Below are 14847 nucleotides of genomic sequence, written 5' to 3'. Positions count from 1 at the left end.
ACACTATGAGTATTGAACTGAAGACTATACCTCTGTCTAATGACACTGAGTATTGAACTGAAGACTACACCTCTGTCTAATGACACTAAGTATTGAACTGAAGACTACACCTCTGTCTAATGACACTATGAGTATTGAACTGAAGACTACACCTCTGTCTAATGACACTGTGAGTATTGAACTGAAGACTATACCTCTGTCTAATGACACTGAGTATTGAACTGAAGACTATACCTCTGTCTAATGACACTATGCGTATTATAGCGCGCGGTGCCCCCGCACGCTTTCTTAATTTAATTACATTTTTTTAATTTGTTAAAAAAAATAAATTTCCTACAATTTTTTAATTTATCAAAAAATAAAAAGGAGGCCTTTTGTTTGAAACGAACAAAAGTAAAACGAGGATCCCTCAGTAGTGTGTGCGCGAACTGAGAGAACCTTGCCGGCGACGGGCAGACCCGAGCTGCCGCCGGGGTGACCACGGATCCACGGGACTCGTGCCCCGATGTCCGGTCGCCCCCTGTGAGCGCCCCTGGTGCAGCAAGAGACTGCGTGAAGGGGGAGAGTGGCAGAGGACCAGTTCTCTCTCTATATGACTCACTCACCTGGCCTGAGGGAGCACGCTTGCCCCTTACTTTGCCTCAATTGCCTCCGCTTATGAGAAACTTATACCGGTAGCCAATTGCACTAACTAGTAATAAATCACCAACAAAAGCACAATCGATAGCTCGTTTGCTTTCTTTTCCGAATCGCCAAACATTGATATACTAAATAGTATAATCTGTCGCTCGAATAGCCGTCGGTTTTATAAAGTCTTAAAATCTTTCTCTCCCTGCTCAGAGCCCAACAGTTATAAAGCTCACGGTCGTTTTTCTGGGACCGGCTTGAAGCGGGACTTCCCCGGATCTCTCTTAACTATAGAAAACGGATGTTAGTATGTCTAGGTGTGTGTGCATAAAGTATGCATCAGTCGTGTGCCGTGCTGGATCTCCGTCAACTTACCACAGGGGCTGGGAGATCTCCCCCTCGGAGGAGACCTCTTCTCTCTGATTTCCCAAAAGAGACGCAGAAAAAGAATCGGCCGAAAAAAGTTAAATTGTTACATATTTATTTCTGTCCAATTCAAAGTATATTCTTTTGGTCCAAATACAGAGAGAAATCGATTAACATAAAAATATAAAAATCAAAAAAGAATTAAAAAAAACCCTGTGCCCAGTGAGCAGGCTGTTTTCAAATGTCCGGAGATCTGTAAAAAGTTAAAGATTAACCCAGCGCAGGTATTGACCTGGTGGACTTTTCCCCCCCGACTATGCTTCGATTCTTTAAAACCGAGAATATTTATACTCTAACAACACCGGGGGAAAGTAACCCCCCCCTTTCTTGGTGCCTCTGTGGGTCATGACATTGTCATGGTAACCCCCCTTAAATTTAGTCATACATGGATGAACATATTGTTCATACATGTCAAATCTATATGTCAACACAATAACAACTGCTGGTACTCAGGACGCATGACACACCTTGCTCACTGGTTGATGATAATATTCAGATACATATACATCAGTGTATGTTCCAACAGGTTACAGGGATACATGATAATCCAAACAATACATGATATAAAACATAATACACCTTTTTGCCCAGCGTAAGATTAATACCAGGGTATTCTTATATATATGTACCCTTTTGCCTAAATTGCGCCTATGTCCTTAAGGGAGCCTTGCCTGTTAAGGGGCAAGAATGCAGACGCGGTCCGATGACCCCAACCGAAGCTTAAAGTAAACATAAAAGATATTAAGTAAATAACGTGAGTGCAGGGATGTGGTCATGCATCCAGTGCTAAATGCAGAACACAAATAACGTGTACGGCTGTGCAAACATCACGTCACCTCCACCTGTCCCCCTAAAAGTGGGTCACAACTCTGTGTCACGAAAGTAGGTCATAAACCCAATCACCACGAAATCGCCACCTGGACAGAATGTGAGTGTGTGTGTGTGTCAACAGAAATCATGTCTGTGCAGCAGGCCCATCTTACAAGAGACACAGAGCCCTGTGTCCCCCTCGATTACATTTTTCTAAATTTTTTATTCGTTTTTGCTGAGCAGCAGTACGGTGCTTGTTAACACCTAATAACCAGGGCATTCCGTGTAGAGGGCATTCACAATTTCGCAAAACACTCCAACATGTCTAACAGTATTGAACTGAAGACTATACCTCTGTCTAATGAGACTATGAGTATTGAACTGAAGACTACATCTCTGTCTAATGAGACTATGAGTATTGAACTGAAGACTACATCTCTGTCTAATGACACTGAGTATTGAACTGAAGACATGTCGGATGACATCAAACAACAGACCACAGCTCCAATTTAGGCAAGAGGTCATTCTGCATCACAAATGGACGAATGTATAGACATAAACAAAGCAGTTTTACTGGTTTAGGTGAAACATGTGGGACGGGGACAGACAGGAACTAGTTCTCTGCACTAGAGAGCTCCTACACTACGATGCAGAGGACATGTTCAGCTCAGGTTCAAACTGATCCATCTTTACATTAAATAACTTCGAGAAGTTGAACATTTGGGTCGCTGCTTGTCATTAAGGGGTGATGGTGGGTCCCACAGCCAGACCAGTTGAGAACCATTGGACTAAACCATACCAGAAGTCGGCCATTTTGATTTTTGTGTGAATTTTCCCTTGATTTCTGACAATTTAAAGGTGCTATACTTTAACAAACTCCTCCTAGGGACTTCATCAGATCCACTTCAAATGTTGTCAGTACAATCTAAAGACCGTTGTGATTAAAAGTTATCAAAAGCTTTACGTTTGACGGAATGGCTTAGTCGTAGCGGGCGGCTACTTTACGTGATTCCCCATCAAAGAAGCTGATGTAACTCAGCTGGACTTGTTCCAAACGGTCCCAAACTTCCCATGCTTGATAACACTCATGGCCTGAGGATGTCTACAAGCTAATGTCCACTAATACTCCCAGCGCCACCTGCTCGTGAAAGGAAATCTGCGTTTTGTGACAAACGGCATCCGATTTACATGACTTTTACACAATGTGGTTTATACTTGATATAGAGCTACATGATGCATGTTTGTACATGTTCTGTAGCGCCAGGCAGCAGATACAGGAAGCATCGGACTATTTGCAAAACTTAATTTCCAGCGTCAGGCGGTCCATGCGGGGAAAAAACCTCCCCCAACGTGCGGGAGGATGCGAGGGCCCGTTCGCCGCTGCTCGCAGCTTTAATTAATATTATGTTCATTCATCCAAAAGTCTTCAACGGATCTTGAAGTTAAAGTAGTGAAACCTGAAAGTCCTGCATTCACAATGAAAGTAAAAGTACTAAAGTATGCATTTCTGAATTTCACCGAGGGATCAATAAAGGTTGATTGTTTTCTCCATAATAATATATAAAAGTGATTTATTTGTTGATTGTATTTTGTTCTATTGATCTGAATCTGATCGTCAGCAGAGTGAGTTTTTACAGAGGAGACTCTCCGTCCTACACAGAACACAGAGACACTGAACCACCAAAGCTGGACCAGAACCCAAACCCAGGATAAAGAGGTTCAGTGAATGTGGTGTTGAAGGTGTGGAGGTGGATCAGTGTGTCTGAGGAGACTCTGTAGAAGGACAGAGAGCCAGCAGGACAGTCCACATACACTGCTACTCTATCAGAGGGGGAGGAGGAGGAGGAGATGGGTGTTTCTGTCTTATTGTGACAGGCAGAGTAACCTTCACCAGAGCACAACAGACTCCAGGACTGATTGTTCCTTCCAAACAAACAGTCATTACTGCCTCCTCTCCTTCTGATTCCTCTGTAACTCACTGATATAACAACCTCTCCTCCCCACTCGACCTCCCAGTAACAGCGACCAGTCAGACCAGTTCTACACAGCAGCTGAGTACAGACATCAAACCTGTCTGGATGATCAGGATATGACTGATACTCTCCCTCATATGTCACCTTCCTGTTGTTGTGAGACAGTTTGAGCCATCTGTGCAGTGTGTTTGTGTCGATTGTGAGTTCACAGGCATCTGAAGGAGAGAAGGAGACATGAAACAGCATCAGTTCATCATCAAACACAGCTGATGGGTTTATTTGAGACTTCATGAATCAAAGTGAACACTCACACTTCCTCTGCCACTGATCTCCAGCAGGTTCAAACCTGGAGGAAGAAACAGTCAGAATGAAGCTTCATCATATATCAAACGTATCTTATAGAAACATAACGAACCTCAACACAAACGAGACAAACTTGAAACGTTTGTAAAATGTTCTACAAACACTTTGACTCCATGTTTGACACAAAGAATTTGTGTCGTAGACGTTACTAAATGTATCAGCGGTGGGTCATCAGGGCCTTCTCTGCTGGACTAAACACAATCACAAAGTTAGCTATTTTATAGTTTAATATTTTTTCTTAAATACACCACATGTATTATAATTTATAATAATATTTTCCCCATTATCTTATGTTCTCATTGCACAGCTCCTGTCTTCCTCAGTTGCTCTGCTTCCAGTGCAGCTTGTTTTAAGTAGAGCTTTTATTGTCACGTCCGAGCGACAGATCTGAGACTCAAGCGCAGACACAGACACTGGAGACGAGGTGAAGTTGAAAAATAAGGTTTTTTACTTAATAAGTCATAAACAAAAACTGAAAGCAACTCCAACAGAGCGGGCAAAAAGATCCAAAATCACAAACAAAAAGGCAAAGGAACAAACCAGGAGCACCGAGCAAACACGAGGGAGACACAAAACTGGAACAGACAGGGGAACGAACAAGGACGATCTGACAACCAGAACAGGGAAAGCAGCGGAGTATATATATGTGTGGGGTGATGAGAAGATTGAAGGCAGCTGGGTGGACTGGGCAGGTGAGTAGGATGAGTGCAATCAGGGAAAACAGACAGAGACACAGGAACACAGGGGGCAAAGCCTAAACCGTGACAGTACCCCCCCCTCAAGGGACGGATTCCAGACGTCCAAAGTTCAAAAAACACCAAACAGGGTGGGTGGAGGGGGTCCGGAGGAGGGATGGCCCAACATCGAATAGGGTGGGTGGAGGGGGTCCGGAGGAGGGACGGCTGGATCCAACCCGCCACAGGGCTCTGGGGAACGGGCAGGAGGGTGGTCGGACGGGAAGGAGGGTTCTGGACACATGATCTCAGGTGGGCGACCTGACTGCCGGAGTTGTTCTGGACCCAGGCGATCAGGCGGACGACCCGACGGGCAGAAGGGCTCAGGGGGATGAAGTGATGGCCCAGCGGGGTAAGGGACTGGAGGTCGCTGCATCACGGAGGTGGCAGCGGCAGGGACTTGGAGCGGCTCGGAGACGGCGGCGGCAGGGACTTGGAGCGGCTCGGAGACGGCGGCGGCAGGGACTTGGAGCGGTTGCGGCTTGGAGACTGCGGCGGCCGGGTCCGGGGATAGCTGCGGCCCTGAGGCGACGGCGGCCGGGTCCGGGGATAGCTGCGGATCTGAGGCGACGGCGGCCGGGTCCGGGGATAGCTGCGGATCTGATGGCGACGGCTGGAGTCGGCCGGACCGCCGACAGGACACGGGGAGCCGGAGTCGGCCGGACCGCCGACAGGACACGGGGAGCCGGAGTCGGCCGGACCGCCGACAGGACACGGGGAGCCGGAGTCGGCCGGATCGCCGAACTGGATCGAACGGGGGATCGCTGCGGCCCAGCGGGAACGGGGGTCTGACCCTTCCTCTGCCTCTGCCTCCTACGAGGGTTGAAAGGGCAATCCATCTGGTCATGGTTTGCCTTCTGGACACTCCGAGGCCCTCCCAAGGCCAGGTAGGTTCCCGTAAACTGTTCATACCACTCAGGGTGGTCTGCTGAGTCCATTTGGGTCCTCTTAGGGGTGGAAGGACGGCTTAGCTCGCGGTTAGCTTTCTGGAAGCTACGAGGCCCTCCCCTGGCCAAGCGGGTTCCCCAAAACTGGTCTGCTGAGTCTTTCGAGGTCAGATCGTTCTGTCACGTCCGAGGGGCAGATCTGAGACTCAAGCGCAGACACACTGGAGCACCGAGGAAACACGAGGGAGACACAAAACTGGAACAGACAGGGGAACGAACAAGGACGATCTGACAACCAGAACAGAGAAAGCAGGGGAGTATATATCTGTTGGGTGATGAGAAGATTGAAGGCAGCTGGGTGGACTGGGCAGGTGAGTAGGATGAGTGCAATCAGGGAAAACAGACACAGAGACAGAGACACAGGAACACAGGAACACAGGGGGCAAAGCCTAAACCGTGACATTTATCCAATCAGATTTCACCTCTGTGTCTCTAGGTAAGAAGAGAGGCCCGAGGCCTGCAGACTCACAAGTGCATCCATGTGCACTTTAAGTGAATGGGGACGATATTGTTGATTGTCATAGTCTTCAACCAATCAGATCTTTAGTTTGACATGTTGGGCGTATTCTTTGACGTGTCTCTTTAGGAGGCCTATTCCTTTGTAAATTGTAATATTTTTCCATTTCTTGCACTGTGTTGATTGCTTAATGTTTTATGTTATGCACCACCCCCGTGACAAATTCCTTGTATGTGCAACATACATTGGCAATAAATGGTTTCGGATTCTGAAGTACGTCAGCATTAGCGTGCGCTGTGATTGGTCAGTGGGCTAGCGTGACTGTTGTGAAGCTGAAGCAGCTAGCAGAACTTAGTATTAGGAGTAAGAGTTCAAGTTGAAAGATATGTAAGAAGTTATGATGTTGACATGATATTTTTAGCATTTTGCTTTGTTTTTTTAACACTCAATGGCTGAAGGAGGAGGAACGGATCTGTGAGTTACTGACATCTTTCTGGAGGACATTTCCAGAAAAGCTGGACGTCGTAAGAAAGGGTCAACAACCCCACAGCTAGCAGCCCTGACCCAGCCAGGAAAAGGATTTGTATGAACGGTATTTCTGTCTAACAGCGTCGTCTTTATGGCTAACAATGCGTTTTATTTGCAACTGAGCGTCTTGGTGTTTGGAGCTATGCTGAGAGCAGTGAGAGTGGATCAGTAAAGCTGTGGTCGTTGTGACTCAGGTCCAGCTCTCTCAGACTAGATGACGGGAGCTGAGGACTGATGACAGAGCTCCACAGCTTCTCTCTGACAGATTACAGCCACTCAGCCTGAAGGAGAGTTAGTGATGAAGACAAACACAATACTGATCTTTCTTCTTCTTCAATGTAAAATACAACATTTCTGAGTTCATTAATTGAACAATGGAGGATTAGAGTCTTTTATTGTGTGTATCACTGGAACATAACCGTGATTAATGGATCCTAATCTCTAATAACTTTTAGTCTTAAATGAACAACAAAGTGAATTCCTTTTAACTTCAAAACTGCATTAATCTGTGGAGATGCAATGAAACTGAAGAAATAATTTGCATGTTTTTCAATTGATCAACTAATCAATTTGTTTATTAAATCTGTCAACAGAAGACTTTCATGAGCTGAACTCCTCTGCTCATGTGATAAAGCTTTAAAGGCAGTTATCTGGGTACTTACAGAGCTTTGTTGGAGGCTTTGCCCGCTGGCACCAGCCTCCGGTTCTTCTGGTCCAACACGTCCAGATGTTTTCCTGATGACAATGAGATGAAGATCAGAGCTGAACACTGAGCAGGAGACAGTTCATCAGTGGAGAGATGTCCTGAACTCAGGGACTGTTGGATCTGCTCCACTAGAGAACCATCATTCAGTTCATTCAGACAGTGGAACAGATTGATGCTTTTCTCTGGAGACACATTCTCTCTGTTCTTCTCCTTCATGTACTGGACTGTTTCCTGATTGGTCCGTGAGCTTCTTTTCTTGTTCAGTTCTCTTTCAAACTCAGCACATCTTTACTAGATCTGATCAAGCTGTCTTTACTAACAGGCCATGTACCACAGTCCTTCAGAGTAGCTGTAATCAAAGCTCTTCTTAAGAAGCCCACTCTCCATCCAGAGGTGTAGAACTATAGACCGATCTCTAACCTTCCCTTCCTCTCTAAGATCCTTGAGAAAGCAGTTGTGAATCAGTTGTGTGACTTTCTACATGACGATAGTTTATTTGAGGATTTTCAGTCATGATTTAGAAAGCATCATAGCACAGAGACAGCTCTGGTGAAATAACTGATGACCTTCTGATTGATCAGATAAAGGACTTGTCTCTGTTTTGGTCTTGTTAGACCTTAAAGCTGCGTTCAACACCATTGATAATTACATCCTGTTACAGAGACTAGAACCTTTGATTGGCATTAAAGGAACCGTAGTAAACTGGTTTACGGTGGGCTAACTTTAGTAGCTAACGACTGAGCTTCCATGGTGCAGAGCTGTGCTTCTAATTCACTCAGCCTCGCCTCAAATACAGCAAACACACTTCACTTATAACATGTACCATTATACCTAAAGGAGGCAGAGGAATAGCTGAACATGTGACATGCCGAGAGAGAGAGAGAGAAAGAGTGACTGCTAATTGCTAAGCTAAAGTACTGTAGCTAACGTTAGCAGTACTGGACAACATGTAGTCTCGGATTTAGCAAGAAGTCGCCAGAAGAGGGAGAGAGATTTGAGTGCTTCAGCAGAACTAACAAAAGTTTAAATGTAAAACGGATAATTAGCTTCTGTAATGAAGAATATGACATAATTTACTTGGATAAGCTAAAGCAGCTAAAGTACGCTACCAGAAAAATAGAAGTGACCCGGAAGTGAGAGAACACGCCTACCGCAGCACGTCAGCATGCTCCAGCCTAAAGATATAAATCCAAAATATCACCAACAAACCCACATGAGTGCACCCAGTCAGTGCAACCAATGACAAGTGTGGCAACAACCTCCCATCACACAAAAAGTCCCATCTACTCAAAACAATACACAACATTGATAAAACAACTCTTCGACGACAGGAAAGCCTTCCTCAAGGAGAAAGGGACATGTTTCAGATGCTGTTCGTCAATCTCCCACCTCGCCAAAGACTGCAAGTCCTCTGTGAAGTGCTCTGAATGTGACAGCACCTTTCATGATGCAGCCATGCATCCTGGTCCATCAAGGCTCCTTCACCGTTACAAGAGAATGGCGGCGAGGGAGAACATCATTTCAACGTGGCTGTTGTTAGAACAAGCTGCACAGAAGTTTCTGGTCCAGGTCAGTGGACTTGCTCATGCTCAAAGATCTGCCCCTCAGAAATATACCCCAAGAGTTTCAAGAGCTTGGCTGTCAAAGCCTTTGTAATTCTGGATGATGAGAGCTCTCATTAGCTGGACCAGAGCTCTTCACACTGGTCAGACTGGAGAGCAAACCATTCTCATACTACCTCAGAACTTTCTTTGGCATCGTAGAAACATCTGGCAAGAAGACAGAAGGATTCCAGATCGAGTCACTGGACTGCAGAGTTCTCACCTCTCTCTCACCACTAATTGAACACTAACTAAACACCAAGCACCAGCCTACATCAGCCACATCTCCATCACATTGCCAGGCCCATCCCAGAACTGGACCCCAGAAGCTGAACTACTCCTGCTACTAACTGAGCGTGACAACAACCTGGCTCCGTCAGTGACGACATCGTCTTCTTTGAGATAAAGGACCCAAACGTCTACAGAGACCACCTTAACAGTTGGGTTAACACTGTCATTTAAAGAGCCACGCCAGTCTTTGCAGAACAACTAAGTGCAGGTAGTCCAATGCTTTGCATCTCTACGATGAGCCTTAAGTAAAACAGAAATGTGAGATGCAGGAACAGTATGTAGCATTCATGGAGAAGATCTTTGCCAACGGACGTGAGGAAGTAGCACCACCACTGAGAGAAGATGAGGAGTGCTGGTATCTCCCAACGTTTGGGTTCCAGCTCGCACAAAACCAAATCAGATCTTTGAATCAAGCTGCCATGACTTTGGTGTCTCCCTCAATGCCTCTTTACAGGTCCTGACCTCAACAACTCCCTCCTTGTTGTCTTTTTACAACTGTTTCTGTTTTTAATGGCACAAGTACAACAACATCAACAAGGAAGTTGTTGAGTACCGGAGGAAGGTCGTCGCTTTTTGGCAATGGGCCATCTCCTGCTGTGGCTATCAACAGGCTGCAAAGAGCCATCAGAGAAGGTGCTCAGGAGCACGAGGCCGATACTTTAGAGTTTGTGGAAAGGCTCTTTTATGTTGACCATGGCTTGGTATCCGTATTATCTGAAGCTGCGGCAGTCGACCTGTTCCAATGAACGCAGGCGTCACTCGCTAAGTCAAACCTCCACTTACAAAAGTTTGCTTCAAACTGTCATGGAGGTCCTCCCGCCTGAACATCCTGTTGGTCATTTTCTTTTAGGGAACTGAATTTAACCCTGACCCCAATACATAAACTCTCCGTCAATAACGTGCAGGATACTACCGCTCTGTTCAATCTCCATCAACGCATCAACCTCATGTGCATAACAGCAGCATTTCATCTCACTGGATAGTAACTCGGCTATTCCTATGAAAAAGAATGCGCCATAATTCAGAGATATCCCACAAAATCACTTCGTATGTTATCTACGTAATCATGAACGAGGAAGTATAAAGACCACAAAAGCCCACACAGGGTGAAAGGTGGATGGGTCCAACAAACAGCGACCTTTGACCCAGCAGACCGCTGTTTGTTCCTCCTCTGAAGTGAGAAGTCAGCGTTTTATAAGTTACGTAACCTGCATTCTTTACTGTACTTTGAATACCTAACGAAGTATTTCAACACATTTTCCTTAAAAGTCGTTCATGATCTTTTCCTAAACTAAGTACTTTCTGTATTACTGTATTCATGTAATGAGCAGAACTTGTACCATTGTATGAGGATACGTTGATCACAGTACATTAGTATCTCAGTGTCTCAAACCAAGGAGTAAATAAAAGATGACTGAATCAGGTAGCATCAGCACAATCTGTCCAATAATAAAGATACATCACCTGAGCCTTTTCTCATGATTAAGACCCTGTTCCATTACAAGTACTGTGTTTCCCATTTTAACTCACTGCATGAAAGTACAAATGACTGAAGTGTGACTGACCTTCTGGTCCTGAGCTGGTGTTTGGCAGACTCTGCAGTAGATCATTCCTGGGTATCTTCTGTAAAACCTTCCTGGTGACCTCTAGAGCTCCATGAAGTTCAAAGGTCTTCACCATCAGATCCACAGTGTCCGGCTTATTTGGCTTCTCCAGCTTTGCCCCTTTGATAGCTGGGTAAGGTTTCATGAAGTCATGCTGCTGCAGATACCAGGTGAATTCCTTAAATTCATCTTCTTTTAAATCCTTCAGAGTGCTCAAAAGGTCCACTGACGTCATCGTGGCTCCCTGTTAGAATCTGGCTGTTTCGTCACCTGAAGGAAAAACTGTGTTGGAACCACAGAAACAATGGAAAGTCTAGTAGGAGTCTTTGTTTTTGTGGAAACAGGAAGTTAAACACATCCATGTGATCGCTCACAGCTAGTGATGTACTTTATACAGTGATGGGAGGAGAATGGGTCAAACAAACACAGGACTTTCAAACAGGGGACTGGTGTTCAAGACCAGTGTTCTTGAGTAGATGGTAAATGGACTGTACTCGTATAGTCTGTTCTAGTCCTCCGACCACTCAAAGTGATTTAACACTACATGTCATCATTCACTCATTCACACCCATTCACACACTGATAGGTCCCATCAGGACTATCTAACATTCATACACCGTGGGCACAGCTACGGGAGATATTTGGGGTTGAGAGTCCAAGGACACATCAACATGGACTAGCGGAGCCGGGTATCGAACCACCGATCTAAGGTCGTCCCTGCTCTACCACTGAGCCACAGTCGCCCTAAATTAGTGACCTGTTAACTTATTTAACTTCAGGTACTTTTTTAAAACCCAACCATGATGTTTTTCATAAAACTGTCAAAGTGATTTTGCTGCATAAATCTAACGTTGTGTTCCAACGCTTCTCCGCTGTGGCCACCTGGGCTATAAAGAAGTAGGTGGGCTGTGGACACTAAAGCCTTTCTACTCGCTCTTGGCACCGGAGCGTGAGCCTCCACAGATGGTGCGTGAGCTCTGAGAATACATGAAGACATTTATGCTCAACGTGATGTTTGTTGCATTATTCTCTGAAACACCAGAGGACCAACAAACAAAATGAACTGTGAAGAATCAAAAAGACAACGAGTGAAACCAGCAAAACTTCATAAACCAACCTCCATAGTGAAGAGGAGGGATTGTAATGAACTATAAACTCATAATCATGGACTATTTCATCACCTTTATTGTAGGAAATTTAGGTTTAGAAGTGTGCTTTAAGATTTATAATTAGAAGTGTGTTTTAGGATTTATAGTTAGAAGTGTTTCTTAGTAGAATTTGTAGCACCTTAGAGGTGGGTAGTAAAATGTTAGCAAGTACTTGGGTTATACCAAATATACTTGTAAAGCTTGTGAAGTTTTTGCCAAGAGTTGCAAATCCTTATTGAGTGTAAAGTATGTTTACAGTATGTTTACCATAGAAGTGTTAAGCCATAAAAGACAGTCATTGAATGTATTAAGCTGTGAAGAATAGCCAAGGGATTTCCAGACAGGCATTTACAGAGACACGCAGAAGGAGCTCCACCACCGCGCCAAGGGGGGTCTTCTGGTTGGCTGATGCGAGAAGGAGGAGCCAGCTGGATTTAGCCAATAGAAACTAAGACGGACATTTGGTGACTTTTTCGAACTATGAAAGGAAATGCTGAGGAGGAATTCGTCCTCTTTGCTCACGTTTCATTTTGTGGGTTGTTAGGCTTTCAGGGTGAATGCTTTTCTGCGCGGATCATATTTCTATATCGATGCTGTAAATATATATCTATAGATAGTGTAAATAGTGTACTTCACTTTGCAATTGTTTTAGCTTCTGTAGTATTAAATACTTTTGATTATAATTGAAACCGGCTGACTTTTTGGCAAGGCTGGACCACGTGCGGTTTCCCCCACAGTTGAGAGAGGTTCTTGAACCTAACATTATACAAACCCTGAGAAGAAATAACTATTAAATGTATAATAAAGAAACAAAGGTTGAACATCTACTATTAAACTATTTGATTTAGCTGATAAATATATTTATTCACATGTAGATGTTTAACACTTCCTGTTTCTAAAGCTTCTAAAAATGAATTGACCTTCTTTGTAAAATCCTCAGACATGGAAATAGTGTTTTAATCAGTGAACTATTTGTGACAGTCACGTGACTGTGATGAATATATTCAGAGGTGCACGACCAAGTCACGTGACCACTTAAAGACCCTCCACGCACGACGCCAGGCCGTAATTACGTCACTTTCTGGTGCCGGCTTCACTACAGCGAGTGTGAATTAAGCTTAACTTCTGGGCGTGTGTTCATTGGGCTCCACCCACTCTACCCATAGAGTCCAATAGAGGGCGGAGCCTGTGGGAGTCAGACTGAAGGTTACGATATTGTAACCCTAGTTCTATGAGCACAGGCTGAGCCTCTACCAGAGGGTCCTGTCACTCCTAAGCCCACTGTGCAGTCTGCATGTTCTCCGCTCTGCACTTCCTGATTGGTCAGCTATGCTGACGCTACTTTTATAGTGGGCATATGCAGCTGGTAATTGGAGTAGATTATTACCCATTAGATCATATTGATTCAGTCTGTAGTTGTTGAGGAAGTGTGTCCACTTTTGAGGAGATGAAGTTTGTTACACACACCTGCTAATAAAAAACTGTTTTTTGTCTTCACACCAACCTGACAAATCAAACACAGTGAATACAACATAAGCCCCGCCTCCTAAAGTCTCTGACATCAAAACATGAATTTTCCTGAATTTGTCTCCAGTTAAAGACAACAAACAGCTGTTCTTGTGTGTAGTTCTGATCAGTCCGAATAAACGGTAGACGGACATGTGCACATATTTCAGCAGTGAGTCAGCGCAGATTAAAATCAAACGTGTTTCCTGGTGATGATCAAATCTGACTCAACTGAACATGAAAAGACTCAAAGGCTGAAAAGACTTTGGCCATAAAGTTACATATGACAGAATATGAGTGAATTAATTCAGGTACAAAGAGTAAACATCAGTGCTGAAAGAAGTGATCACTGCTCTCATCTACAAGTTTATTGTGTAACAAATGTCAGCAGAGCTCCTTCATCAGAGAGTCTAAAGATACCTGTTAAAGTCACTCACCTGTTAAAGTCTCGTCCAGATGAGGTCAAAGAGACTTTTTACCTTCGTCTGCAGACAACGAGAGACGCAGCCATCGCGTCCTCACACCTTCAAATCCAAGTCAGGACTTGTGAGGAAGACGTGAGAGCAGAAACCCATTCTGTGCTGTAGTGCTGCCAGTAAACAGAAGGTGTGTCAGTCATTCAGAGAATAATCAGCAGTGAATCAGCGCAGATTAAAGTCAAACTTTGTTTCCTGGTGATGATAAAATCTGACATAAGAGAACATTAAATGTGATGCCAGTAAACCAAAGGTTACAAAAGGTCTGTCAGTCAGAGTTCTTATATATATTTCTCATATTTGGTTTGATTGTAAAAGTTCTTCACAGAGAAGAACCAGAGTAAACTCATGATATATGTGGATCAGCATTATATATCATGGATTGCTGTAACGGTCGTTGATCTTCATGAAGAAGCTGAAGAGGAAGCTGAACACCTGAGCTGCTCAGCTGTAGTTTGTGGTGCTGTTGAGCTTCACTGAGTTATACTGAAGCTGCTTCTCATGTTTATTCATGTTGGATGGAAGAAACTGTAACCTTGCTGAGCTTAACATTTACTGCAGGGCTGTTATATCACAGTACAACGTATTATCTTTATAGAGGTCAGATAAGGTACAGGGGAGGTTTGATACAGTAACAGCAATAAATCCGT

At 44.4% G+C, this 14847-nt stretch overlaps 1 protein-coding gene across 2 annotated transcripts; it reads right to left on the bottom strand.

Annotated features, from left to right (window-relative positions):
• Positions 1 to 3087: 3087 nt before the first annotated feature.
• Positions 3088 to 14636, bottom strand: LOC116400369 (stonustoxin subunit alpha-like). 2 transcript variants are annotated; one of them, XM_031878168.1, is made up of 5 exons: positions 14159 to 14636; positions 11029 to 11337; positions 7528 to 7600; positions 4148 to 4182; positions 3088 to 4051 (listed from the first exon to the last, which is right to left on the bottom strand). In XM_031878168.1, exons 2-5 carry the CDS (start codon positions 11300 to 11302, stop codon positions 3516 to 3518), a joined length of 918 nt encoding a protein of 305 aa, XP_031734028.1. In that variant the 5' UTR covers positions 11303 to 11337; positions 14159 to 14636; the 3' UTR covers positions 3088 to 3515. The 2 variants fall into 2 exon arrangements, with proteins under 2 accessions (XP_031734028.1, XP_031734027.1); XM_031878167.1 differs by having other exon boundaries at positions 11029 to 11349; positions 14159 to 14635.
• Positions 14637 to 14847: the final 211 nt, after the last annotated feature.

The sequence above is a fragment of the Anarrhichthys ocellatus genome, unplaced genomic scaffold (assembly GCF_004355925.1).
Source record: "Anarrhichthys ocellatus isolate YVR2014 unplaced genomic scaffold, GSC_Weel_1.0 scaffold165, whole genome shotgun sequence".
Lineage (NCBI taxonomy): Eukaryota > Metazoa > Chordata > Actinopteri > Perciformes > Anarhichadidae > Anarrhichthys > Anarrhichthys ocellatus.
Note: the sequence above shows the minus strand (reverse complement) of the source record. Positions and strands in the feature narration are given on the sequence as shown.